Source organism: Bos javanicus, chromosome 13 (assembly GCF_032452875.1).
Source record: "Bos javanicus breed banteng chromosome 13, ARS-OSU_banteng_1.0, whole genome shotgun sequence".
Taxonomy (NCBI): Eukaryota; Metazoa; Chordata; class Mammalia; order Artiodactyla; family Bovidae; genus Bos; species Bos javanicus.
Genome location: NC_083880.1, coordinates 42,620,992 through 42,648,256, shown reverse-complemented (window position 1 = coordinate 42,648,256; position 27,265 = coordinate 42,620,992). Strand labels below are relative to the sequence as shown.

Genomic DNA, 27,265 nt, shown 5'->3' with positions numbered 1-27,265 from the left:
TGACAAGAGTGAATGTTGACATTCTAGGAATCAGTGAACTGAAATGGACTGGAATGGGTGAATTTAACTCAGATGACCATTATATCAATAGATACAGACTGATTCAAATTGTCTCTTGTGTGAGTTTTGGCAGATTGTGTCTTGCAAGGAATCGGACTGTTCCATCTACATTATCAAATTTGTGGACTTAAGAGTTGTTCATAGTGTTTCTCTAGTATCCTCTTAATGCCCAGGGGGTCTTTCGTTTCTGATACTGGTAATTTCTATCTTTGTTAGCCAAGCTAAAGGATTATTTATTTGATTGATTTTTTTCAAAGAACCAACTTTTGATTTTGTTGATTTTTCTTCATTGATTTCCTGTTTCAATTTCGTTGATATCTGCTCTAATTTTTATTCTTTCCTTTGCTTACCTTGGGTTTCCTTTGTTCTTCTTTTTCTAGTTTCCAAAGATGGAAGCTTAGATGACTGATTTTAGGTCTCTTTCTTTTCTAATATGTGTCTTTGATGCTGTAACTTTCTAAGCACTGTTTTCTCTGCCTCCAGGAAATTTTTGGTAAGTTGCATTTTCATTTTAACTTAGTTCAAAATGTTTTGTAATTCCTCTTGAGATTTCTTCTTTGACCTATGTATTAGTTAGAAGTGTATGCTGTTTAATCTCCAAGTAGTTTGGGATTTTCAGCTCTTTCTTTTAGTGATTTCCAGTTTAATTTCATGCTCGTGTGAGAGCAGACATTATATCATTTCTGTTCTTTTAAACTTATTAAGGCATATGTTATGGCCCAAAATGTGGTCTGTCTTAGTGAATGTTTAATGTGAACTCAAGAAAAATATATATTTTGCTGTTTGTTGGATGAGGTGTTGAAGGGTGTCAATTATATCTAGTTAATCAATGGTGCTGTTGAGTTCAACTGTGTCTTTATTGATTTTCTTATTTATTTATTGTTTTTGGCTGCACTGGGTATTCGTCTAGTTGTGGCGAGTGGGGTTACTTTTTTGTTGCAGTGCACGGGCTTCTCATTGTGGTGGCTTCTCTTGTGGAGCACTGGCTATACGCGAATGGGCTTCAGTTAGGGTTGATTTTTTGTTGGCAGGATCTGTCCATTTATTTATTTAGACATATAGTTGATTTACAGTGTTGTGTTAATTTCCACTATACATTAAAGTGACTCAGTTATACGTATATGTATATTCTTTTCCGTTTTATTTTTCATTATGGTTTACCCCAGGACGTTGCAGCCAGCTCCCTGTTTTCTGACTGTGCTGTGCAGTCGAATCTTGCTGCCCATCAGGGTCTTTCTGTTTCTGAGGGAGGGATGCTGGGGTCTTCTCCTCTGATCCTGGATTCCTGGGCTTCCTTGCAGTTGTATCAGTTTTGCCTCATGTATTTTGACAATTATTATCGGGCGCATACATGTTAAGGACTGTTGTGTCTCCTTTACAGTTGACCTTTGTTGTTACCTGATGGTCTTCTTTATCCCTTATCATGTTCCTAGCCCTGCAGCTTTATTTTAATTAGTGGTAGTGTGGTGTATTTTTCTTTACCCCTTCATTTTTCATCTCTATGTGTCTGTATATTTAAAGAGAGCTTCTTACAGACTGCATTTCGTTGTGTCTTGTTTTCTAATACACTCAATGACAATCTGTCTTTTAATTGAGGTTTTTATGCCATTAATATTTAAAATGATAATTGATATACAGTTGACCCTTTAACAACTCAGGTTCACTTAAACATGGATTTTTTTTCCATTGAACACATTCTGCAGCACTGCTGCATCCACAGTTACTTAAATCCATGGGTCTGGAATCTTGTGATGCAGAACCTCGCAGATTCAGGACCTTGAGGATGTGAGGGCTGACCATAAAGTTATCCACAGATGTTTGACTGTGCAGAGGGTTGACGCCCCCTAACCCCCAGTTGTTCAAGGGTCAGCTGTTGTTGGATTACTCTCTCGCATGTTTGTTACCGTTTTCTATTCATTGCTTATGTTATTTTCTTCCTTATTTTCTCATTCACTTTGGGAGTTCAGTAGTTCAGTTGAGCATCTTATATGATTCTCTTTTCTGTCCATTCTTTGCCTATCAGTTATACTTATTTTAAATACTTTTTTTAGTGGCTCCCCTAGAGTTTGCAATATTTACATTTAAAAATATGGAGCATTTCATGAATTTGCACATCATTGCAAGTTCTGCGTGGTTCTGATTCTAGTATATGTGCTGCTGAAGCGAGCACTTGATTTTACACCCAGGGTCCTTCCCAGCAGTTGTTTCCCTTTGGTTGGATAGTCACCTTCAGCAATTAGACACTGCCATGAGGCAGATGTGAACAGACCAAAGTGCTGAGCATCAGCCTGAGGGTTCCCACTTCTTTGCAGGTAGCAAATCCTGTTTTTATCTCTGACTGGTGTCTGCTGTGCCTTTGCTCCAGCCTCAGGGTCACTCCCATGCTGGTTCCAAGGCCCCTATGGCATTATCGCTGCACTTGTTAAGGCTTTTGGCCCCAGACACCACTTGCTTTCATTTTCAAAACTGCCGTTTCCTCTCTGGAAACAAAGCACAGACTGGCCACCTCTGTTGTAGGTGGTGGTGAGAGCATAGTTCTTAGGCTAACCTAGTAATACCCTTATTCCTTCCTGTCTTTGAACAGATGTGATGTTCACGGGTACAGCAGATGGCCGAGTTGTAAAACTTGAAAATGGTGAAGTAGAGACCATTGCTCGCTTTGGCTCAGGCCCGTGCAGTAAGTTTTGGTGACCACCTTTGTGTCTCTTCAGACACCCAAGGAAGGTGCTGAGAGGAGCTGTTTCCTGGAAGTCAGGTCTTTGGAAGAGGAGAGCCCCGCTGTCCAGCTGAGGCTCCCTGTGGTCATACTTTCCCTCCAGGCCCCTCACACCCCTCACCTCAGCACGCACCCCAGAGCTGCTGTGGGAGGTGCTAGGCTTTGTTCCTCAGGTGCCAAAGTGCATTCCCGCACTAGCCTACCGTGGACCTCAGCCCTTCATCCAGAGTGAATTACCCTTAAGTCCCTCAGGTTTTAGAAACTCACTATTTAAGCACTGGTAGGTGGGCTGCCATCTATGGGGTCGCACAGAGTTGGACACAACTGAAGCGACTTAGCAGCAGCATCAGCAGCACAGACTTACTTTCCCTTTTGTTAGGAGCTGGAATGTTTTTGTAAAAATGATGCATTTTTATAGTAAAATGGGAACAGCACAAAGAAGAAAGTAAAAATCACCTAGAGTCTTCTCAGGTGTAACTTGTTAACAATGTAACAAATAACTTTTCAGATCTCTTTCTGTTCATGGACTCACACCCACACATGGTTGTAAGTGATGGGATTATACTCTGCTTATGAGTATTCAACCTGCTTTCCCACTCCGTATTGTGGCCATACGTGCCTCTGCAGTAAGCATCCTATGATAAGCATCCTAATATAAGCACGCATGGTAAGTGCCTCTGCAGTGTGTCCTGCAATAAGCACTCTGGTAAGCACCCTGCAATAAGCACTGAGTAGTAAGCACCCAGTAGTAAGCACCCTGCAGTAAGCACTCTGGTAAACACCCTGCAATAAGCACTGAGTAGTAAGCACCCAATAGTAAGCACCCTGCAATAAGCACTCATTAGTAAGTACCCTGCAGTAAGCATCCTGTGGGAAGTGCCCTGCAGTGAGTGCCCAGCACTAAATATGCTTTACCACAGGTTTAAAAAGAATATAGGTAGTAGAACAGGAGAATGGATCTAAGGAGTAAAATGGTAGCTTTTCCTTTATGATGGGTGGAGGGACCCTGCCATGTCCTTGGACGGGCACAGCATTCAGGTCCAGCTGTGGGGCTTCAACCCCACTCCTGGAGTGCTGGGGGATCCAGGGGTGGGGCCTGTGCCTGCTGGGAGATCTGGGGGTGGGGCCTGTGTCTGCTAAGGGATCTGGGGGTGGGGCCTGTGCCTGCTGGGGGATCTGGGGTTGGGGCCTGTGTCTGCTAAGGGATCTGGGGGTGGGGCCTGTGCCTGCTGGGGGATCTGGGGTTGGGGCCTGTGTCTGCTAAGGGATCTGGGGGTGGGGCCTGTGCCTGCTGGGGGATCCGGGGGTGGGGCCTGTGCCTGCTGGGAGGTCCGGGGGTGGGGCCTGTGCCTGCTGGGGGATCTAGGGGAGGGGCCTTTGTCTGCTAAGGAATCTGGGGGTGGAGCCTATGCCTGCGCTGACTGTTTTGAGTCTCCAAACGCTGATGTGAGCGTGATCCTTGAGGGCCAGTTGCTGTGCGTGTGTCCACATCCTGACTCTCTGGTGGGCCCTCTGGACAGACTGGACAATCATCCTAAGCTCTCAGGGCCTGGGACACGGTAGGGGCTGATGCCATGGTCAGTTTTGTTCTCTGCAGCACGATGCAGGTTTAGGACGGGATAGATAAGGTAATTGGACACTGATGGGCTACAGGCAGAATCTGGGGCCAGCCACTGATTCCTGTCTGTTTCCCTAGAAACCCGAGATGACGAGCCTGCTTGTGGGAGACCCCTAGGCATCCGGGCCGGCCCCAACGGGACCCTTTTTGTGGTTGATGCGTACAAAGGACTGTTTGAAGTAAATCCCTGGAAACGTACGTGCCAGTAACTTGCTTCCTTCTGTGATGATTGTGGATCTTTTAAATAAGTGTGTATTTATTTATAAATGGGTTTAGTAGAACTTGTTCAGTACAGCCTACCGGAGACCCTGGTATTTTTCTTACGTACCGAATGGTACTGAAGGTCTTGCCTGCAGAGAGCACCAGAATTCACGTCATGTGGCTCCTCACTCGAGCCTGTCTCAGGTTCATACCTTCCTCTCCCCTGACCACCGGGTCCCAGAAGGTCTCATTCCGAGGGTGTGAGGCTCCTCTTCCTATCTTCACTTTTCTGTGTGTCCGTCTGGGCTCCCTATTTGTTTTCTGCTTCTCAGTCTTCTCTTTTTCCTTCCCCTTCATCTCTTGTCTTTTTACTTTTCCTTCCTCCAGCTGCTTCTGCTGTTTCCCTCCCCTGACTGGTCATGGTGTGCTGTGGACCAGTGCTGTGATATTGCTGTGTGTGCTTAATGGGGAGGGTCACGTGGAGGGAGGAGTTGTCATCGTGGGTGGTGCACAGGGCCCCTGGGTGGCCCCCACTCTGCCGGGTGCCGGCATGTGCCAGTTACTCAGCCTCTGAGTCCGCTTGCCTCACCACAGAGTAGCGCTGACGGGAGGGCCTGCCTTGGGGGATCGTTGTGGGGGTTTAAATGGGGTTGGACGTAAAGAGAACTGAGCACTCCATGAGTGTCTGTGCTACAGCCTGAAAAGACTTTATACTACTCCTGCTTTTCACATTTAAAAGCAGGTGAGGGGAGCATTATGTATTTCTCTCAAATAGAAAATTGCCTTATTATCCCCAGACTCTTCACAGATTTTTAAGTCAGTTGGTCTTGGGGAAAGGAGTTCCTCATCCATAGGGAGGATTCTGCCTTTAGTGGGCTTGTTCTAAAAAGTTCATCACTGAACAGAAAGGAGGGAAACACTGTGCGAAGTACTGCATCTTCTGACATAGGGAGTGGGGAAGCTCCCTTAGTTTTTCCTTTTAAATAAGTTAGGTTGATTAATAGTTTGAAACTATTGAGCCACATGTTCTTAGAATGAAAGCAAGTCTCCCCCCTTTCTTCTTTCTTTCTTCCTTCCCATCCCCTCAGGTGAAGTAAAACTGCTGCTGTCCTCTGAGACCCCCATTGAGGGGAGGAAAATGTCCTTCTTGAACGATCTTACAGTAACTCGGGACGGGAGGAAGATTTACTTTACGGATTCTAGCAGCAAATGGCAAAGACGAGATTATCTGCTCCTGTTGATGGAGGGGACGGATGATGGGCGGTGAGTGTCCTCCTAACTCTGCCCAGGGCGGCTGTAGATGGGCAGGATGACGTCGGAGAGTGTATCACGCCCAGGAGTTGGTGGGTGTTTCTGAGCATCTGCTCAGCTATTAAGGGGGGATCTTAATGTCTCTTGGAAATAGGTGGTAGACACAACAGGGCAGCGAGATGTTCTCACTTCTCTTTGGAGAAATGAAGCTAAGAACAGCCAGGCCATCTGAGGGTGTGGGGCGTGGTCTGGCACTTGGCAGGGAACCTCAACTCCTGTGAGGCTGGAGCCATGGTGACCCACCCTGGTGTGAGCTAGCGAGAGAACTGACCATAGGCTTGTCTGGAGGGGGGTGCCTGGGGGGCTCTCCAGGGCCCGCCTGGAACTGGTCTGAGAGGAGGATGGGGGCCCTGCCGCTCCAGTGGAGGCCAAGTGCTCCTGCACAGGCCCTGGCCCAGGGCTCCAGCCCAGCATGGCTCCCAGATGCCCCGTGACCCTCTGCGTTGGCGCCTGCAGCCTGCTGGAGTACGACACTCAAACCAAGGAGGTGAAGGTTTTGCTGGACCATTTGCGGTTCCCCAACGGGGTGCAGCTGTCTCCTGCAGAGGACTTTGTCCTGGTGGTGGAGTTGGCCATGGTGAGGATCAGGAGGTGCGTGAGCTGGCTGGCGTGACGGGCGCCGGACCGGGCTGAGGGGTGGGGCGGGGCCTGGGGGCCTGGGTGAGAAGCGGGGCTGGGCTGGTGTGAGAGACCCGCTTTAGAGCCTGGGACGTGGCAGAGGTCGGTCCTTTGTCAGGGGAGAGTTGTCTTCTCTGTTTCCCTCAGCCTTCTTGAGTGTCGCGGGCTGGGAGAGTCTCGGAAGAACGCTGATTGTGGTCCTGGCCCGGCCCGGTTTCCGCCGTGGCCCAGTTCCCGCCCTTGCTTCTTGCTGGACCCAGGATTCTGAGGCCCTTGCAGCGGGCCCTTGCATGATGTGCCCTCATTTGTGATGGATATATTGGTGTTTGGCTCCAATTTTTTGTTTTGGGGGGCTGCTGTTCATTGCCTGCTTGGTTGACTTTTTCAGGTTCTACGTGTCTGGCCTGATGAAGGGAGGGGCTGACGTGTTTGTGGAGAATTTGCCTGGCTTCCCGGACAACATCCGAGCCAGCAGCTCCGGGGGGTACTGGGTCAGCATGGCGGCCATCCGCGCCAATCCCGGCTTCTCCATGTTGGATTTCTTATCCGAGAGGCCTTTTCTTAAAAAAGTGATTTTTAAGGTAAACATGAAAACTATGATTTCAAGAAACAAAATGAAATTGCATCTCATTGTGGGTTTTTTTGACCCTTGTGAAAGCTCTAAAGATTCTAGTTCTGCTTATGGTATCTGATACTTTCAGTGACTTCTTTAAACTTATCCTTTGCCTTAAAATGTGAATTTACCTCTTTGAGCCCTCTGACTCTTGCCCTCCTTGTTTCCTCATCTGGAATTGTCACCCTCACCATCATGACCTGTTGGGCCTCTGTCCTGCTTGTTCCTCTTGCTCTCCCCTGGACGCCCAGCCTTTGGCTCTTCCTCACGTGGTTTAGGTGCCCCTTCCTTCTGCCTCCCCGGAGCCTCGTCATGCCCTCCGTGGGATCCTGCCCATGGTACTGGTACTGAACTGTTTGTAATCTAAGGTCCTAGAAGGTGCCAGGCGGCGGTTCCTGAATGAGTCTGTGCACATGTGCTCATGGACAGACCTTTGTACCTACATTCATATATCTTTATCTGTTCCTTTAAACTGAAAACTCTAAGTAAGACTGATGTTTCTAGTCCAACACCACAGGATCTGTGCCTGTCTTCTTACCATCCATGTTGGTACTTCCTTTCTCTAAGGGTGAGAAACCTGGGTCCCGTGCTCCCTCATGCCTGTTTGATCGATTCCCCAGTGTCCACATTTGTAGCCTTTGTCCCCAGCATCACACGGCCCTGGTTAGGGCTCTGGTACCCAGGCCAGCCCTTCTCCCTCCTCCCAGTTTCTCCCTCCTCCCAGCCACGTGTAGGGGCCTGCTGTCTCCTTGGGGGCCCACGGCCTGTGCCAGCCACTCCGCTGCAGGACACCATCTCCCCTGCTTGGAGCCATGGCCTCTCCTCCAGGGTGGAAGCTCCCTACTCAGACTGACTCCCTGGTTTGGGCGACCCCTGCACGCACCTAGCCTGCTTAGCCCCACAAGCCATTTTTTGACTAAATGTTTTGGGACCAATAATTTTAAAAGGCAGTAGCACTCTTGTGTGGAGGGGAGCAGGTGGGGAGGTGGTTCAGTGGGGGGCAGTGCAGGTGGGATGCACCCAGCAGGTGACAGGACTGGGTGCCTGGCTGCGGGTCTCCAGGTGGGCTTGTTGTCTGGGCTCCAGGGTCTGCACCTGCCCTGCCATACTCTCTCTGCTCTGTGCTTCCTTTGCAGCTATTCAGCCAAGAGACGGTGATGAAATTCGTGCCACGGTACAGCCTTGTCCTGGAGCTCAGTGATAGCGGGACCTTCCTGAGGAGTCTGCATGACCCCGAAGGGCAGGTGGTCACCTACGTGAGCGAGGCGCATGAACATAGTGGGCATCTTTACCTGGGCTCCTTCAGGGCCCCCTACCTGTGCAGACTCCGCCTGTAGTCTGCTTAGGCTTGCTGTCACCCTGTGCCCGTTGTCACCCAGAGCCCGCTGTTACCTGGAGCCCGTTGTCACCCCATGTGCCGCCCTTCCTCCATGCCTGCTGGTCCGGGAGGTGTGTGGCCCCAGGACACCTTCACCTGAGCTAGGCCTTGAATTTGCTGAGGGGAAGATGAGTCCTTGTAAAGCCATTTTCTCTTAAAAACCTCCCCAAGCGTGGTGATTGTCTCTGGGACCTGGGGACTTGGTGTACTTGGGTGGGGATGGATTTGTGGGTGGCAGCTGGGGTCTCGTCCCTGTTGCTGGCTGTGTCTCACCAGCCTTGGTATCTTTGCTGTTAAACAGGTGATACCTGCCTTTGGGGGAGGGACCCCAGGAGGGTGAGGAGAGCTCAGAACAAATGTGTGTGAGACCTCAAGATGGGCTGTGCGGGCAAAGACTTCCCCAGAGTCGTAAGGGACTGGGCGTCAGCCCTGGGCGTCCCTCCTGTGGCTCCCACCCTCTTCCCCAGCCCAGCCCCCTCCCTCCGTCCCTGGGCACCCGCCAGTGTTCTGAAGGCAAGGACCTGGATGTGTGTGGAGGAAGAACATGTTGATTCTAGCTGCTCAGAGGACTAGCCGGCTTCTCTGTGTACAGCTTGCTGTGCAAATCACAGGATGGGGATGGAAGGTGGGCGCTGGGCACCAGGAGTCCTGTTCACAGCTGGTTCCTTGTCCCCAGACCCAAGTGTGAACAGTGCATGTGCTGGGGTCGCTTCTGTTCCGGTGTCACAAGCCTGACAGATGTGCCCACACGTGGTCCTGGTGGTGGGCGACCCTTGTGGATTGACCTGTGGGTGGTGTTGCCCGAGACTTTGTTCTCTGCTTTGATTTGCTCCAACAGCGAGTGAGGTCTGTTTTTCCGTGTGTCGTGAGGGCTGTTCTGCTGGGATCGTGCTTGCATTTGCTTGGTGCCTCCGCCATGGCCTCCCACACTGACTCAGTCCACATGACACCGCTGTTCTGTTTCCAGCCTGCCAGGTAGGGCTGATGTCTGCTCCTCCCTTTCCTGGCATTTGTGAGAACACATCAGGGATTGTGTGTTGGAGTTGTCTTTGTGAGTTGAAAAGATGGTATTTTGAATGGATGACAACAGTGAATGACGTCAAGGAGGGCCGACAGCAGCGGTGAAACCTGAACCGTTTGTCGTGTGCTGACTCAGGCTCCCCCCGCCCATTTTAGGGGAGAACAATCAGTCTGATGGGGGCCCGTCCTGGGTCGTCTTCTGCTCAGGGCCAGCTCCCCACACAGCTGTGCATGGCAGTCAGACTGGCTGCGTGGCAGTGACCCATGTCCTGTCGGGTGATGCAACCTCATGGGAAGTGGTGTTTAATAGGCAACAGTGCACCCGTGTATGACGTCTGCAGGAACAGTAGGGTAAAACCTGACCATTCTGCCATGAAAACGCAGCCCAGGCGCGCTGACCCTGAACGTTTCTTGGTTGGGAGCCGGGAGCCGAGGGCTGCACTGTCAGTGCAGAGGAGCTCATAGCTTTTCACAGTTTTCAGCAAAGGTGTCTTTTTTTTCCCCCCTGACTCAGGTGTTGCTTTTCTGTCTCAAAGTGTCATTTCCTGTGTTCTTTGTGGTTATTTGCCATGGTAAGGTGTAAAGTATAGTTTCATTAGTCTTAAATATACGATAGACTTTTGTTGTAACATAAAATGAATTTGTTCTAATGTGAATTGGTAACATGCTCTTAAAATTAAAGCAAGTGATTCATTCATTGTGTGCTGCTTTATCATCTGTTACGAAAACACCGTCAGTACTCCGTCACTGCCTTTTATAGGACCGAGGCTTCACGTTGAGGTTCTGTCGTCAGCGTTCGCTCTGCCGTGCTAAATGGTTTTTACATGTGCTGACCTCGTAATGATACAGGGAGACTGGCCAAGTCTCACTGGGAGCGGAGGCTGGGGAGGGAGCTTCCCAGAGGTGCAGGCAGCCGGGGGCTAGGGGCAGGGTGACTGCCCAGCCCAGGGCTCAGACCTACGGGTACCTGGGTCCCTGGCACCGAGGCTGGGCAGCAGTGAGACTAAGCCTTGCGGGCAGTTAGTTCACCGGGCAACGGGTGTTCCTCAGAGCCTGGTCCATCTGCAGCCTGGGGCGGGGGCGGGGGGGGTGCCTGGAGCTTGATCCCAGAGTCTCCACAGCTGATGGACAGGGGCAGAGGGCCTGGCAGGGAGGCCGGGGAACACTCAGGGTGGGCTTGCTGGCTGGAGTTTGGTTTTGGTCAGTTTGAGACCTGAGTGTTCCTTCATGGTGGTAACTCTGTATGTCTTAGAATCCCGGGTCCTTAACTTGACATTTCTTCGGTGACGCTGAATGAGATGGAGGGCCAGCTTGCCGCTGTCAGAATCATTCACTCTGAGGGCAGAGCTGCTGTGTTTTAAAAAGCATGCAGACTGGGTGGCAGTGCGGGCCTCGAGGCCCCTGCTAGCTGACACCCTCCTCCTGCGGTACGTGACACTGTCATGGGCACAGGGGGCTCAGGGGTGGGGGGGCCCTGGGGCCACTCCCCCAACACCTCTCTGTTCTGATGTCCCGGGAGGCCTGTGGGGCAGCATTGGGTGGCCCCATGGTTGTCAGGAGAAACCTGGCCTTGTGCTTCAGTGCATGTTGGTGTGTGAAGACAGAGGGGAGTTCAGAGCCTGTGTGCTGCGTCAGGTGCGGTGGCCCCACGGGGGTGTCCCGAGGCACTGGGCCCGGGGTTCCTGCTGTGCCCCACCGTATGGTGGGCCCTCCTATCACTGAGCTGCCTTTCCAGTTCTCCCCTCAGTGGGTCAAGCACCAGGCAGAGCTTTGAGGGGGTCAGTTCTTTATTCAGGTTTATTCCTAAGTGTTCACCTTGGAGGTTGTTACTGAGCTGGTTGGGTCCCTGCCCAGTGCTGGGATGATTATTCAGCCTGAAGGACGGCCCTCTGGGCTTTCCTCGAGGGCCTGGGACCTCGGGGCAGTCGGGTGGGAGGGCCCTTGGGGTCCAGAGCCCGTGTAACTCGCACCAGAGGACTTGCCCCATCTGTGCAGACTGGCTTCCCATCCCCGCAACTACGTGGCTGTCCGTGGGCTCCTGGTGCCACCATTCTGTTCCTGGCAGATGCCGTTCCCGAGGGTGGGTGACAGCGGGGACGGAGCTGGGAGGTGGCAGTCAGTGACAGTGGAGGAGGGACACCTCGGTAGTCTGCAGCCAGGGGACGACCCAGACTTCAGAGTAGCAGCTGAGGGTCTGAAAGGAGGGGTGGCCTGAGGGTTCCCTTCCCGGAGGCTGCCCACCCCACCAGGGCACCCCCACCCGCTGCAGAAGTGGGTTCCCAGTGCCACTGCCTCGGGGGGGGGGTTATGTACACACACGTGTGCTTATGTGCATGTATTCACATGTGTGCACGTCTGTGTGTGCACCCACAGATAGGCATGTATGTTTTCTTTACTGAAGAGTTCTCCTCCTGCCCTGACTGTATTTTGAAAAACTTCAAATCTACAGGAAAGTTGCAGGAGTAATTCAAGAATACACACTTGGGCTTCCCTGGCAGTCCAGCGGTTAAGAGTCCACTGCCAGCGTGAGGGCACGAGTTCGATCCCTCTTCCGTGAAGATCCCACTTGCTGTTGGGCAACCAAGCCCATGAACCACAACTAGTGAGCTTGTGCTTTGCAACGAAAGAAGCCTCCTCAGCGAGAAGCCCCTGCACCACGACTAGAAAGTAGCCCACTTCCAGCCACGAAGACCAAGCGCAGCCAAAAAGAGGAAATCAGCACGTCCTCCACACCTCTGTTTATAGATTACCAAGTTCTGCTGCTGGCAGCCCACTCTAGTACTCTTGCCTGGAGAATCCCATGGACAGAGGAGCCTGGCAGGCTTCAGTCCGTGGGGTCACAAAGAGTCGGACATGACTGAGCTACTAACCCTAAGTTCTGCCTCCTCTGCTCTCCCTGAGTGTGTATATATAACTTCTGAATTATGTCAAAGGTGTCTCTGCTCTCCCCGCACCTCCATGCCTGCAGTATGTGCTCCTGGACACGTGCTTCTGGGAGCAAGGAGGGCTTGGCGTTTGGGAAGTCCCAGGGGGCCGCCTCCCACCCTCTGGTGTCGGGGTGGGATCTGGAGCCTCACAGGGAGAGAAGCGCTGAGGGTGAGCTCGAGGCTGTGGAGGCGGTTGGGAGGTGCGAGGGGCGGGAGGCGAGACCCCCTCTTACCCACTGCAGGGTGCGGTTGGTCTGGAAGCTGCAGTCATCCAGGTTTGCGTGCCCGGTCTTTTTGCAGGTGGTTCTGCCGATGTCCATGTCCAGCATGAACTTCAGGCCTTTCACTATCTGAGGGGACAGAGGGTGGGCCTGGGACACTGGGTCCAGGACATGGTGAGAGGGAGTGAGCTGGGGGCCGCCTCCCTCCCTCCAGGCTTGGGCCCGGGTTCCTGCAGGCGGTGGGGAGGAAAGACCCCGATCCCCCGGTCTGGGCCCCTAGAGCCCTGATGCAGCTTTCACCCACACAGACTGCCCTCCACGATCCAGACAGCATCCTGCTCTCAGAGTTTGCAATCGCCAAAGAGAATAGAGATAACACAGTCACCTGCCAGTCCTGTGCCCAGAGGGTGACCGTGAGTGTGTGTCAGCATGCCGGGTGGTGTTGGGCAGCCTGCGTCCTTGGGCCAGTGGATGTGAAGCTTGTGACCAGCTGCCCTGGGCCCGCTTTTAGGGGGTGAGTGACCGGGTCCTGTACCCTCGACCTGTGTTCTCAGGAGCCAGGCCTGGCTGCCCCATGGGGTCCCTGTGTGGGGAGCATTAGGCCCCCCATACGGGGTCACTGAGAAGCATGGGGACCTCCCAGGATGTGACGTGTGTGGGGACGGGGCACGGTGGGGGCAGCGTGGCCAGAAGTGCTTTGGGGCTGTGGCGGAGCCACCCTCAGGCAGCCCTGAAGGTGGGCAGCAGTGCAGCTTGTGTCCCCACCCCAGGGGCTGCACTGTCCACCCTGGGGAAGCCTGGTCTGCTGAGAGATGGTGCGGGCCTTGGAGCCTGATGCTGGTGGCCCCAGGCTGGTTCTGGGAGGTCAGATCTGGTCAGACCTGGCTGCCCTGCGCGAGCCCAGACCTCACCTGGACAAGGGCTCTGCTAACACGGGACTCCCGGAACAAGAAGGCGTCATTGCTGCAGTTGTTGAAGCTCTCGGCGCTGTGTCGGGCCGCCCTGAGGACGTCTGGGTCGTTGGTCTTGATGGTCTTGGGAAATCCTGGTTTCGCATCTGACTTAAGGATCTGGGAGCAAAAGTCTGGACGAGAAACAGAACCAGACGAGAACTTTGCTGAGGGGTGGGGGCTTGGCCCAGGGATCACGCCTCCCACATCTGCTCCCAGTGTGGTCCCCACCCGTCCACCCCCTCATCCGCCCACCTGGCCTGTCCCCCCCGCCCCTGGTCGTGTACCCTCCCGGCCCGTCCACCCCGTGCCTCCTGGTGCATCTCCTGTGTGTCTCCGTGGCTGCCCTGTCCCCAGCCGAGGGCCAGTGTTGTGGGGGGCAGAGAGATGGGTAAGAAGAGGTCCCGTCCCTGCCCACTTGGCCCTTTTCAGAAGCCAGGTCATCTCTGACAGTCACAGGAACCTGGACAGCCCCCCAGAGCCTCTGTCAGAATGAGCCCTGGTGTGCAGAGAAGTTGCCCCTGGCCTCTGAGGCTGCCCTCTGGCTCTGACCCCTCCGCTTGTCTCCAGGAAGTGGCCAAGGGGGAGGTGCCTGGAGGCCGTCCATCACTCCCAGGACTCTGGACTGAAACCACCAGGCTGCCAGGTCCCCGGGCCACCCGTGTGCTGCTCCTCTGGAAGTTCAGGAAGCAGGTGGATGGCAGAAATTGTAGTTGGTGGTTCAGGGCTGACTTGATTTCAACCATTTCTCAGTTTTGCTGCAGTGGTCACAGACTACTTGTGCATTAAAATCAAAATTGTGGGGGAGGGAGAACGGGAGGAGGGTTTGGGTGGTAGATTACTTCTCTTTACTAGGAATTCCCCCGATTTTCCTGAAGTCATGTGTCCGAGGTGACCCAGAGCTGACCCATCCCCCAGTGACCGCTCAGCTGTGGTCTTCCTCTGAGTTGCGTGGAGTATGGGGTCCCCATTTCATGCACAGCCCGAGTTAGGGCTCAGCTGCGTTCTGGCCAGTGTGGATGGTCTGTTGGCCTGTGCTGCCTGGAGGGTTACTCTGCCTCCCTTGGCCGTGACCTTGGGGAGCATCTTTTGGAGGATTCAGTGGGGCTGTGGTCAGCACAAGGTGGTCAGGCTGGAGCCACAGACGTGTGGACGAGCTTCCAGGCGTAGAGTGTGGAGAGAAGGGGTCAGTGCTGCCCGGGTCCCTCCTCACGGGAGACTGCAGACTTGGGGTGCTGGGTGTGGGCCCCACTATCAGAGGATACAGAGCTCCCTGGTTGTGAAGAAATCTTGACTCCTGGGAGGAAAACTGCTGTGAGGTCAGCAGCGCGTGGGGGCTTCATTCCTCAGGGGCCAGACTGGGGGACAGAGACCCCCCAGTCATGAGGCTGATGGGCCGAGAGGGCCTTCAACTTGAGCTGGGGGTGGGTGGGGGTTAGGCCCAGTGGGCTGGTTGGGCTGGGGCCCAGGAACCTGGCAGGATGGCTTGTGTGGGTCTCTGTGCCCAGGAGCCCGGGCTGGGGTCAGTCAGAGATGCTGGAACCTTTCCTGGGGCTGCCTTGTCCATGGGTCCTAGCAGAGGCTGGGACATGGCGGACGCCCAGCTCAGCTTGGCAGGGTGGTCTTGCTGGGGTGTCAGTGATCCCATAGCTTAGATTGAGGCTCCCAGAGGAGGCTGGTTCCACTGTCGTCTGAGGTCTTCACAAAGCCCTTAGAACTGGGCGTCTGATGTGGCAGCGGGTACAGGAGACCCCCACCAGGAGTGAGAACCAGGCTGGCTGGGCCGGCCACATCAGCCCAGCTGCAGGGTTTCCTTTCTGTGTGCGTGGAGCATGGAGGGGGCACTGGCCGTGGGCAGAGAAGGCGTGGGCCCCATCTGGGTCTGGGTAGGGTCTCCATAGGCCCCCTGACCCTATGTGTGACCCGCTGGTGCCTGTGACAGCCTCTTTGTCAGGGGGACTGGCACTGGCTGCCCGAGTGGGACCCCTCCTGAAAGGTGGGCCCAGCTGGGTCCCTGGTCCAGACGGAGCTCTGGATGGCTCTGCGAGGGCCGCTCAGCTAGGGGCCTGCTCCACTCTGGTGAGAACCTCCCAGCACCAAATGCTGTCACTGGTCCCCCACAAAGCTCTGTCCCCAGTGTCTCTGAGACTCTCCTTTGCGGTGACCCGGCCCTCATGTGATGTCCCACAGATGCCGGCCGTGGCTGAAGTCTCTGGACATGGCAGCTGTGTTGGTTGGCTGTCTGGGCCCTGAGCCCGTGGCTCTGACTCTGGTGCTGGAGAGCTCCTGGCCTGCTATTGACGCCGGGAAGTCCAGTGTGGTTTTCTTTTGGGAGAACAGCTTGATTCCTGCTCATCAGCATAGTCTATAAACAGCAGGAGCACCTGGTGGACAGCCCAGTCTCCTGTGTGTTTATCCATGGCTGTCGATTTTTCCTTTGTACAAATTACATATATTGCCTTTTCTGATTATAAGCTTACCTATCTGGTAGGAAACTTGAAAAATATAGAAAAGTATAACAAAAACGTTAGAGCTCACTCTCAGTGTTGCAAAGATAATCACTGTCGCCTGTTTTTTAAATAAAATGTATTAGATTTCATTTCACTTGAACTTAACATGATTGTTTTAATAACGAAGTGAAACTAGGCGAGGCCAGACCTCCTATGAACGTCCCTCCCAAACGTGTGACGTCAGTTCCTAAGTGATTTCGGTAAAATTACAGAGGTTATGAGAATCATTGAACTTGGTTTATTTTTAACTACATTTCCTAAAGTATAGGCTTCAGTTCACCAAGGCCTTGTCAGCAGAGCTATCAAAGCAAACGATAGAACCTCATTTTTAGTTTGAAAAAGTTGAAAAGTCAAACCTATTTTCAGAATGGTTCTTCAAGACATCAACAGGGAAAAGTTGTGGGCAGAATAAGCCCAAGGTTGGGGGGGCTCTTCTTTCAGAAGAGAGGCAGCTGGGTGGGGGCCAGGTCCCAGCCAGGTATCCCGGCCCCCCACCCCCGCCGAAAGGGTCCTGGGGGCTGTCTTCCTCGCACCTCTACCCCATCTACAGGGAGAAAAGAGGCCTCCAAGGAGTGCAGGGCAGGTTTAACTCCAGGTTCTAAAGCCATGCTCTTTTTCTCTCAAGAGGTGTTTCTGGAGGGGTGCTGGGAGTGATGCCGGGGGCTGGGGGGGCACACAGTCCAGAAGGTGGGGGACAGTGATGGTGACAGTGACCTGGCAGAAGGGGCTTCAGGAGGGAGCCAGGTGGGGACCAGTTAGAGGTCTGGGAGGTGCGTGGGGCTGGGGGGTGGAGGGTGGGAAAGGAGAGCAGAGAGAGCCCTGAGCTAGAAGCTGGGTGTGGGGTCTGGAGCGGGACTGTGACTCACCCTGGTGGCAGGTGGTGGCCTGGTGACGTGGGCTGAGAGGACCACCAGGAAGCGAGGTTGTGAGGAGGAACAAACGCTCTGCCTCCCACACCCAGGGGCGGTGTGGATGGAAGTGAGGTCTCCGGATGAGGTGGGGCAATGGGGGCTGCAGCCCTGAGGGGCACAGGGGAGACAGAGGTGGGCAGATTCCTGAGGGGGGTGGGCTGAGTCAGGAAGGAGAGAGGAAGCTCCCTCACGACTCTGGAAGAAATAGGCGGCAGGAGATTTGGCAAAGAAGACATGGAGGGGCCAGAGACTTGGGGAGGTTAGGGGAATGGCGGCAGGTGGCAGGCACCAAGTGGGGGGGGGTTCTGGCTGCCCCCAGGGACACAATTGTCATGACACCTGGATGAGCCCCTGGGCAGGAGCGCAAAGGCCTGGAGGGGAGGACGGCAGAGGCCCAGCCTTCCCGCGGCCAGAGCAGACGCCCCCGGTGGAGACGGGGTGTCGTCTCAGACCAGGGTAACAGAACTGGGCCCGGACAGGTCATGGGCAGGAACTTGTGCAGGGCCAGCTCTTGGCAGACCCTGCCCGCTCACCCTGACGTCACCAAGGCTGCTCCCACTGACCTCCGGGCGGCTCAGACCAGGCCGCCCCGGTGGACTCCCTGGCCACTCCCTTCTGTGAAGTCACCCCAGGCCCCTTCACCCCTGGATTCAAGGGAATCGAGGACTCTGTCCTCTCCTGGTGATCAGAGTGGGAAGCAAAGCATCAAGGAACCGTTCTGATGTTTCTGGCTGAAAAGTTAACTTTCCATCAGAATCCTAAGTGAATCCTCCTCCAGCTCCTGTCCTCCCTGCCGGACAACCCCTTCTTCAGAACCAACGCCAGCCCGCTCCGTGCTGTTGGTGGCCAGGCCCTGTGCTTGCCCTCACGGGGTGGGGCACTCCACTCCCACCAGGAGTGTGTGGGCGCTTCACAGACGTCTAGGGGTCAGGGCAGGTCCACTGCTGACCAGGTGGACCTGAGCTCGGGATGCTGTCCGCAGCAACAGTTAACTGTTAACATGCAGGTTACAGAGGACGGGGTCTGCCCTCGAATCACCACCAAACGTTCAGAAAGCGTCCCGGGAGAGGACAGCAACTTCCTGACAAGGACCGGCTGTAAAATGAATCAGTAGCAAATGTTTTGCGTAAACAAATGTCCCTTAACTTGCTTTCTTAAAAATGAAGACACGTGGGAGGCACTGAAGCCTGGGATGCTGGCCGTGGTCCACGCACTGAAGCTGGGGAGGGGGCCGGGCCCGGCCTTGCAGTCCCTCCCCGTGGGTGGATGAGCGTCCCTGCGGGGAGGGGAGTTTCCTGGTGTAGAAGGGCAAGGGGGCTCCTGGGCGGTCCGAGGCTCCCCACCCCTTCCTGTTTCAGGAATGTTCTGCTAGGTGTGCCTGGGAGGCGGGGGGAACCCGAGAAGAGAACCAGGGTGCCCACGAGTGGAACGCTCTGACGTCTCTGCTGAAGGCCCACCCCCCACCCCGTGTCCTTGGGGGTTTCCTCCCAGCGGTTGCTTCCCTGCCAGCTTCATGGGGCCCTTGTCGTGGGCAGGGCCTGGGGCTCACACGGGGGGGGGTGGGCGGGGAGGGGTCGTGCCCAGGAACTGGGGTGCTGGTGTCCATGGTCTGCCTGGAGGTTCACCCTGAGCCATGCCCCCTCACGTGATATCACATCTCAGTGAGCCAGTGGTTGCCCTTAATTCTGTGGGGCCACACCCACCGGCCGTGCTCTGGGGGCTCTGAAGGATGAGTCGCCCTTCGTTCAGGGGGCGTATGTGTCCCCCGGCACAGACAGGATGCTAATTAGTCCCAGCCTTAACCCATCGGGACCCGCCCAGAGTGAATCCCAGCTCTGTCTCTTAAAGGCTGTGTAGTCCTGGGGAAATTGCTTGGCCTCTCTGAGCCTCTCTTGATGGCACCTACTCCTGAGGGTTGTGGTGAAAGTACAGGAGACCGTCCCCGGGAAGCTCTTGTCGCTAACGGGCGTGTAATTGTGTTGCGACTGTCAGATATCAAATATGCAAAATGGCTGCAGTGGGGGTAAAGGGTGTCCCAGCTGGAAAACAGAGATCTCAGAATGCAGAGGGTGGGTCAGGGGCCCCCTTGCCGAGATGTGGCATTCCCCTGCCCCCCGGGATGCAGCCTAGCCTGGGCCTCCCTTGTGGAGGGTGGTCTCTGGGTGTGCCCAGGTCCTGTCACTGGTGGCCGATGGGCTGGACCCCAGGCCCTGCCCAGGTGGCCTGTGGTGGGAAGCTGGGCCCCTGGGAGCCTGACTAGGGGGGCTTCCCAGGAGAGATGAGAGTCAGCTTGAGAGAGAAGGGCTTTCCATTCTCAACCGAAGGTAGAACAGCTGAAGAAATCAGAGCAGTGGTTTCCTAGGTTCTAAAGGGCTCAGGTTAGCACAGTTCAGCACCAGGGGTGGGAAGAAGTCAGGTGCCCAGGGCGTGACACTGGGGGCCCCGGTCCCCCCGCTGTGAAAGGCTCTGGAATCTGTTCTTGGAGGAGGGCTGTGGTGAGAGCAGACTTGGGGCCGGGGCTGAACTGTCTCTGCTGGACCACCAGCCAGGGGCCTCCAAGCCCCTCACTGGGCCTGGCCTCTGTCACAGCAGAGAGAGTCTGTGTGGCATGGGGGTTGCGGCCAGCAGAGGTTCAGGACCTGGGGTTTGGGCGGGCGACTGCCCAGTGCCCCAGACCCAGGGGGACTGCCTTCCTTGGGCCACAGCAGCCAGGCTCCTCCTGGGCCTCAGGCGGTGAGGTGATTTGCCCATTTCGTGGGTGGTGAGACTGAGGCTCACAGAGGCTCAAGCTCCCAAGGCCTCTGCATGTGAGTTGGACCCTGGGCCCTCCTTCATCTTGGGCTGCAGGGTTGTGAGCCAAGCTGACAGGGGAGGGCCCGGCCAGCCAGAGGGGAGGAGGGGGGCGGCAGGGACAGGCCTCTCCTGCTGGGTTGGAGATGGCTGGGTCCAGGGCCAAACCCTGGCAGAGGACAGGCAGTCCCACCAAGGGAAGAGGCCCGTGCCCAGAGCCTCTGGGCCAGGATTCGCCTCGCCATCCCCTTGTTAGGGGAGGAAGGGAGGCAGCAGAAGAAGCTTAGGGCAGGGGAGGGCAGGAACGCCTATTCCAGTGCTGTGGAGACGTGGGCCCCTCACTCAGGCTTTCCCTTCGGACGGGCACTCGGGCATTCCAGGCAGACAGACGGCCCAGAAGAGGCCCCGTGGGGTTCACAGTGTGAGCTAAGACTGTGGCCCAGGGGAGGGGACCAAGGCAGGGTGTCTGGTCCCTGTTATCCCCGAGATGGGCCGGAGCCCCAGGCAGTGTCTCCCACTCCCTAGGCTATGACCCCTCCAGGGACTGAGAGGATCAGACTGTCTCCTTGTCACCTGCCCGGGCATCTCCACCTGGTCACCTGTGGCCATGCTTCAGCCCCCTTTGAAGACAGAGGAAGGCAGAGACCAGTTGCTGCCTGGGCACTGCCCCCACCCCTCACACTACCGCTGGTCCGGTTTCATTTCAGCTCCGGCCAACAGCTTCCTTGTGCACGTGGTGACAGGTGCTCAGGGGCTGTGTGACTGGGCAAGTCACCTACCCTCTCTGGGCCTCGTTTCCTGGTGGCTCCCCTCGCCTTCCCCTAGTGGTGGCCTGGCCGGAAGAATAAAGGTTCCCCCAGACAAGTCACAGGGGCGCAGTGGAGGCCGGAAGGATGCGCTCTCAGAAATGGCCTGACCCTGCGAGCTGTCCCCACGGAAGGGCCCTGGGGGGGGCCTCCTCTGGGCACACACAGACACCAGGAGTGGCGGGGAACAGAAGGCACTTCCCTGGCCCCCAGAACCCCCAGTATCCCCAAAGCCTGCTCCCCACAAAGGCAGCCACTGTGAGATCCCCTGGAACGTGCCTTGGTGACAACATATGAGCAGCAAGTTCACAGCACCCAGGCAGTGAGGAGATCCCCTCTTACCTGGTGAAGACTTCCCCAAGACACCCAGGACCAGGCCACAGACGGCCAGCAGCGCCCCGGCGGGATGCATGGCTGTGTTCAGACTGTGCTGGGCAGGGGTGCCTCCCCGAGGTGGTGGGGGAGCCCCGCCCAGTGAACCGCCTGTCTGGGGTGGGCTGGTGGTTTCTTGCTCTTCACCTCCACATCTCTCAGCTACAAACTCAACCACTTCCTTTCTAAGAATTTCCAAACAACGATCATTTGCAGAGAGAGGAGGGAGAAGTAAGAACGGCTAGCAAAACCTCTGTGATTTTCTGCCCTGGAAACATGTGGAAGAGATGTCCAGAGAAAAACGAGCAGGAATTTTCAGAACAGATGCTCAGGGTTTCTCCTCCAAAGGCCCAGATTCTGGGATCCGAGTGGCCCCCTGCAGGAGACCGTCCTCCTGGCATGAACAGGCCAGTCTCCCTGGGAAGTGGCCAGAAACCAGGGTGCAGATTGCAGTTCAGAGGAGCCAGGTGAGGAGCAGGTTTGCTGATGAGTGTCTGATCCTCCAACCTTTGGCTCAGAGCTGGCAAAGGAGAGGAAGGAACAGGGCCTGGCCCGGTGGTCCTGGTCCCCTGCCCGAGCGCCCTCTACAAGCCCAACCCCCGGTTAGGAGAGGGGGCTCTGGAACCATGTGGCCTGTGGCTTAGCCCCTGAACACCTGGGTGACCTGGGGCGAGGGTCTCCAAGCCTAAGTTCCTCAATTAGTTTGTGCTGAGGATTTGCAGACATTGTGAATGTAACAGCCCTTGCTACAGCCTGTTAGTTAGTTAGTGTGAGTCTCAGTCGCGTCTGACTCTGCGACCCCATGGACTGTCGCCCACCAGGCTCCTCTGTCCATGGGATTCTCCAGGCAAGAATACGGGAGTGGATTACCTTCTCCAGGGGAATCTTCCCGAACCTGGATCTCCTGCATGGCAGGCAGATTCTTTACTGTCTGAGCCACCAACTACCTGTGGCTTCCACCAGGTGCGGCAGGGAGTTGGGCTGTCCTGTGCTCATGGCCTTGACCCTGCGGTAACTCAGGGGCCTGTGGTCACTGCTGCCGGTCCTCAGGACCAGGGGTCATTCCCACTTTCAGAAGCTCTGGGGTAGGGGGGCTCAGAGTGGTTATGGGACCTGCCTACGGCCCATCTCCGGCCTTGGCCCTGTCGTCTGTGAATGTGGGTGACGGTCCACCTCGCCGCCCAGGCCTGAGGGTTAGCAGAGGCCCGGAGATGAGGAAGGAGTGTGTTACGGGCCCTGGGGAAGTGTGTGTGTGTGTGTGTGTATATGTGTGCACCCTGGGGAAGTGTGTGTGTATACTGTGTTACATGTGTCCTGTGTATGCATGTACACCCCAGGGAAGTGTGTGTGTGTATACTATGTATGCGTGTGTACCCTGGGGAAGTGTGTGTGTGTACTGTGTTACATGTGTCTTCTGTATGCATGTACACCCCAGGGAAGTGTGTGTGTGTGTTACATGTATGCATGTACATCCCGGGGAAGTGTTTGTGTGGTGTGTGTGTACTGTGTTACATGTGTCCTGTGTATGCATGTGCACCCTGGGGAAGTGTGTGCGTGTGTACTGTTACATGTGTCCTGTGTTACATGTGTCCTGTGTATGCATGTACATCCTGGCGAAGTGTGTGTGTGTGTACTGTGTTACATGTGTCCTGTGTATGCATGTACATCCTGGCGAAGTGTGTGTGTGTGTACTGTGTTACATGTGTCCTGTGTATGCATGTGCACCCCAGGGAAGTGTGTGTGTATTGTGTATGCATGTGCACCCTGGGGAAGTGTGTATGTGTGTACTATTACATGTGTCCTGTGCTACATGTGTCCTGTGTATGCATGTACATCCTGGGGAAGTGTGTGTGTGTGTCCTGTGTTACATGTGTCCTGTGTATGCATGTACACCCCAGGGAAGTGCGTGTGTGTATACTATGTATGCGTGTGTACCCTGGGGAAGTGTGTGTGTATACTATGTTACATGTGTCCTCTGTATGCATGTACACCCCAGGGAAGTGTGTGTGTGTGTTACATGTATGCATGTACATCCCGGGGAAGTGTTTGTGTGGTGTGTGTGTACTGTGTTACATGTGTCCTGTGTATGCATGTGCACCCTGGGGAAGTGTGTGTGTGTGTTACATGTATGCATGTACATCCCGGGGAAGTGTGTGTGTGTGTGTCCTGTGTATGCATGTGCACCCTGGGGAAGTGTGTGCATGTGTACGTTACATGTGTCCTGTGTTACATGTGTCCTGTGTATGCATGTGCACCCCAGGGAAGTGTGTGTGTGTGTTACATGTATGAATGTACATCCCAGGGAAGTGTTTGTGTGGTGTGTGTGTACTGTGTTACATGTGTCCTGTGTATGCATGTGCACCCTGGGGAAGTGTGTGTGTGTGTCCTGTGTATGCATGTGCACTGCGGGGAAGTGTGTGTGTGTGTCCTGTGTATGCATGTGCACCCTGGGGAAGTGTGTGTGTATACTATGTATGCGTGTGTACCCTGGGGAAGTGTGTGTGTATACTATGTTACATGTGTCCTCTGTATGCATGTACACCCCAGGGAAGTGTGTGTGTGTGTTACATGTATGCATGTACATCCCGGGGAAGTGTTTGTGTGGTGTGTGTGTACTGTGTTACATGTGTCCTGTGTATGCATGTGCACTGCGGGGAAGTGTGTGTGTGTGTCCTGTGTATGCATGTGCACCCTGGGGAAGTGTGTGCATGTGTACGTTACATGTGTCCTGTGTTACATGTGTCCTGTGTATGCATGTGCACCCCAGGGAAGTGTGTGCATGTGTACGTTACATGTGTCCTGTGTTACATGTGTCCTGTGTATGCATGTGCACCCCAGGGAAGTGTGTGTGTGTGTATACTGTGTATGCACGTTCAGCAGTCTTTGTTTCAGTCTTGACATGTGCCTGAACGTGAACATGTGTCTGAATGTGAACCCATGTGTAAGCATGTGTTTCTGAGTGTGAATGAGAGGTGTGTAGGTGCTTATGAGCAGATGTGTGTAAATTTGTGTGAGTGTTTTGTATGTATGTTGTGATGTTGGTTTTACGCGTCAACTTAACTGGGCCACTGAGGGCCCAGACACTTGGTCAAGCATGGTCCCCTGTGCGTTCATAAGCAATGTTTCTAGAAGGGATCGGCGTTGGAGCCAGTAAACTGACTAAGGCACCCAGCCCTCCTGTGCGGTGGGCCTTGTCCAATCAGTTGGAGGCCTGAATACAACAAAGGCTGAGGAATAGGAGTCCTCCCTGCCTGCCTGTCTTCTAGCTGGGTCATCTGTCTTCTCCAGCCTTCAGACTTGGACTGGGACTGTCCTGGGTCCAGACTTCTCAGCCTCTTTGATCCCACAAGCTAATTCCTTGTGCTAAATCCCTCTTCACTGCCTCTGTCTCTCTGGAGAGCCTGACTGATACCCTTGGGCAGGGTGTGTGTATCTGTGTGAGAGTGTATTCAGCTTGAGAGTCTGCCTGTTCACGTGTGTGTGTCTATGTATGTGTGTGTACTGTGTGAGAGTGTATACAGCTTGCGAGTCTGCCTGTTCATGTGTGTGTGTGTGTCTGTGCATATGTGTGATTGTGTGTAGCTGTGTACATGCACTCTTTCTGCCCCACCCGTGGCCTGGCGGTCTCAGACTCTGCACTGAGCCCCACTCATTCATTCAAGGGTCCATTCATCACTCACCTCCTGCCACTTCTTCCTGCATGAAGCATGGTGTGTGGTCCCCTGCCTGGTGTGGTCAGGACTCCCTGGGCCCTGGATGTAAGTGCAGCTTCTCGGGCTCTACTCCTGATCGGGCTCTGTGAGGGGGACCCAGGAATGTTCTACAAACCCTCCACGAGAACTTTGGTCTCCAAGTCAAGCTTTCTGGCCTGGAGGGTCACTGGCATGCATGGTGTCCTTCTGACTTCCACACCGTGCCCGTTGCTGATTGGTTGGAGCCATCCAGTTCTCACACTGTCCTCCTGGGCAGCCCAGCCACATGGCCATGGAGTGAATGGGATACTGGAGCCGTCCTGCAGCTCTCGGGTCCTGAGCTTTCTGCCGGGTGCTGCCCATCTCGGCCACGGCTGGGCTCAGGGAGCCAGGGCTCTGCCTGCAGTGCTGCTGCATTAGTTCTGGTGACGGCAGTGGTGATGACTGGAGGGTGTGTTCCAGCACTGGCTCTGTGCCCAGCCATTTTCTAAGCTCCATTTTTCAAATCCCCACACTGTTTAACAGGGAAACTGAGACACAAGGGTTGAGGAGTTACAGGACATTCTGAAGAGCTGGGGCCCAGGCAAGCAGTGTGGTCCTAGCCGCTGTCCTGCACCCCCACACCCAACCTTGCCCAGGGGCCCGAGCCTGAAGTGCTGGCAAGCCTACAGACGTCAGCTTGGCCATGGGGGTCCCTGATGGTGGCCCGAGGGGGCTGACATCTGTCCAGCACGACTGTTAGCAAAAGCATTACGAGACCCTGCAGAACAGGGAGTGTGGGAGCCTTGGGGGTGGTCTGTGTGTGTGTATGTGACTTTTGTGCACCCAAACAATGTACAGAAGAAACACAAAAACATGTTGCCCCTGGAGAAGATTATCCAATGGGCTTCTGACCCCTTATGTCTGCCTGTACTTTATTTTCTAAAGTCCACAGTAGCTGTCTGAATGGAGAAGCAGAAGGGTGCTTTTTGGTTCAAAAGGAGCTGCTGGTATGAGTGGGGGGCGAGCAGACTTTGTCCACATGGTGGTGCTGTGACCCAAGAAACAAGCAGGTCTAGCCTGGCATTTCCCAGGCTCGGGGCTGGGGGCTGGGGACTTCCTCTTCTGCTCTGGGATCCCCCTGCTCCTGTCCTCACATCTGCACTGTTTTGGTGATGGATTTCAGTAGACCTCGGCTCTCTCTGGGGAAACGCAGTTCTCAGCAGGAAGGACCCTGCAGGTCTTTGGCCTGGGGGGTCTTCACCCTCCCCAGGCCGGGCCTCATCCTGGGGGATTTTGGTGCTCTTGGGGGTGGGGTTCCCACACCCAGTGCCACCCACAACCCTCCATAAGGCCACGCTTCTGCACGTGCGGGCTGCATGGCTGGGCACAGCTGCTCCACTAGCTCTGGGATGTCCCTGGGGAGATCCTCAGGGGGTGTCTGGATTCACCTAAGATGCTGAAGCCCCGTCTGGACAGATCTCTGCAGGGCTGTCGGCTTTGTGGCTCCTGGAGCGGCAGGCAGAAACTTCATTGCCTTTTATGAACTAGCCTTTGAAGTCACACGGGGATACTTCTGTCACAACCACAGACCCGTGCTGTGCTTATTGCTTAGTTGTGTCTGACTGTTTGCCACCCCATGGACTATACAGTCCATGGGATTCTCCAGGCTGGAATACTGGAGTGGGTTGCAGTGTCCTCCTCCAGGGGATCTTCCCAACCCAGGGATCAAACCCAGGTCTCCCACACTGTAGGCAGATTCTTTACTGTCTGAGCCACCAGGGAAGCCCAAGAATCCTGGAGTGGGTGGCCTATCCCTTCTCCAGAGGATCTTCCCGACCCAGAAATTGAACTGGGATTTCCTGCCTTTCAGGCAGATTCTTTACCAGCTGAGCTACCAGGGAAGCAGACCGACTTAGACTCAAAGGACAGGAAGCAAAGCTGGCCCCATCTCTCAGGGACAGTGTCACCGTAAGAAGGGCATGGGGGAGGGGACATGTCTGCCTTGGGTGGGTCCAGAGAGAATCAAAGGCTAAACCTCTTTGGAAGGGACCCTACCTCCCTGACTTTACCACCCACTGCAGGTAAGCCTGCAGGTGAACCTTTACCACACCTGTTGCTGTCTGCATGGTCAGGACAGGGCAGTGGGCCATCGGGCCCCACAGCCCAGGGGTTCTGTTTAGGAGGGGCTCACACCAGCCCTTGAAGTGGGCTCTGATCGGCCCGTGTCAGCTCAGTGGGTTAACAGGTGGACAAATGACCAAAGGACTTATGTCTGTGGTAGGGAGGAGGAAAATGTGTCTTGCTTCACGATCCTGTTCCCCCCTCTTTCTTCCTGTACATCAGTTAAGCAGCACATAGCCCCCCAGGGCTGCTGGTAGCCTACTTGGTATAGGAGGACAGCCTGGCTGAGGAGGAAGCTCTAAAGGGAGAATTTTAGAGACTCAGCCATAACAAACTCCTGGATCAAACCCACCCTGAAGCTCATATGCTGCCAGATTTTCCAGTTATGATCACAGGCACAGTGGGACTTGGCTCCTGGACACTGCACACAACTTGTCTTACTTGTGGC

The 27,265-nt window shown here is 54.8% G+C and overlaps 2 protein-coding genes and 1 long non-coding RNA gene across 6 annotated transcripts in view; 2 read left to right on the top strand and 1 right to left on the bottom strand.

Moving 5' to 3' along the window:
- Window positions 1–10,232, top strand: part of APMAP (adipocyte plasma membrane associated protein) — a 30,387-nt gene extending 20,155 nt beyond the window's left edge. Inside the window, exons 4-9 of one of the 4 annotated variants that reach the window (XM_061436433.1) lie at window positions 2,645–2,737; window positions 4,473–4,589; window positions 5,684–5,858; window positions 6,363–6,497; window positions 6,913–7,105; window positions 8,274–10,232. In XM_061436433.1, the coding sequence (XP_061292417.1) occupies window positions 2,645–2,737; window positions 4,473–4,589; window positions 5,684–5,858; window positions 6,363–6,497; window positions 6,913–7,105; window positions 8,274–8,474 (914 nt within the window). In that variant the 3' untranslated portion in view covers window positions 8,475–10,232. The remainder of the gene's footprint in view (window positions 1–2,644; window positions 2,738–4,472; window positions 4,590–5,683; window positions 5,859–6,362; window positions 6,498–6,912; window positions 7,106–8,273) is intronic. The other 3 variants (XM_061436435.1, XM_061436434.1, XM_061436436.1) reach the window with 3 other exon arrangements.
- A 1,072-nt stretch (window positions 10,233–11,304) lies between these two features.
- CST7 (cystatin F) lies at window positions 11,305–21,119 on the bottom strand. The gene is made up of 4 exons (XM_061436437.1): window positions 20,993–21,119; window positions 13,595–13,767; window positions 12,696–12,812; window positions 11,305–11,729 (listed from the first exon to the last, which is right to left on the bottom strand). Exons 1-4 carry the CDS (start codon window positions 21,060–21,062, stop codon window positions 11,652–11,654), a joined length of 438 nt encoding a protein of 145 aa, XP_061292421.1. The 5' UTR covers window positions 21,063–21,119; the 3' UTR covers window positions 11,305–11,651.
- Window positions 21,120–21,162: 43 nt separating this feature from the next.
- LOC133259221 (uncharacterized) overlaps window positions 21,163–27,265 on the top strand; it is a 30,096-nt gene continuing 23,993 nt past the window's right edge. The window contains exon 1 of the long non-coding RNA XR_009740316.1: window positions 21,163–21,489. This is a non-coding gene — a long non-coding RNA (uncharacterized LOC133259221). The remainder of the gene's footprint in view (window positions 21,490–27,265) is intronic.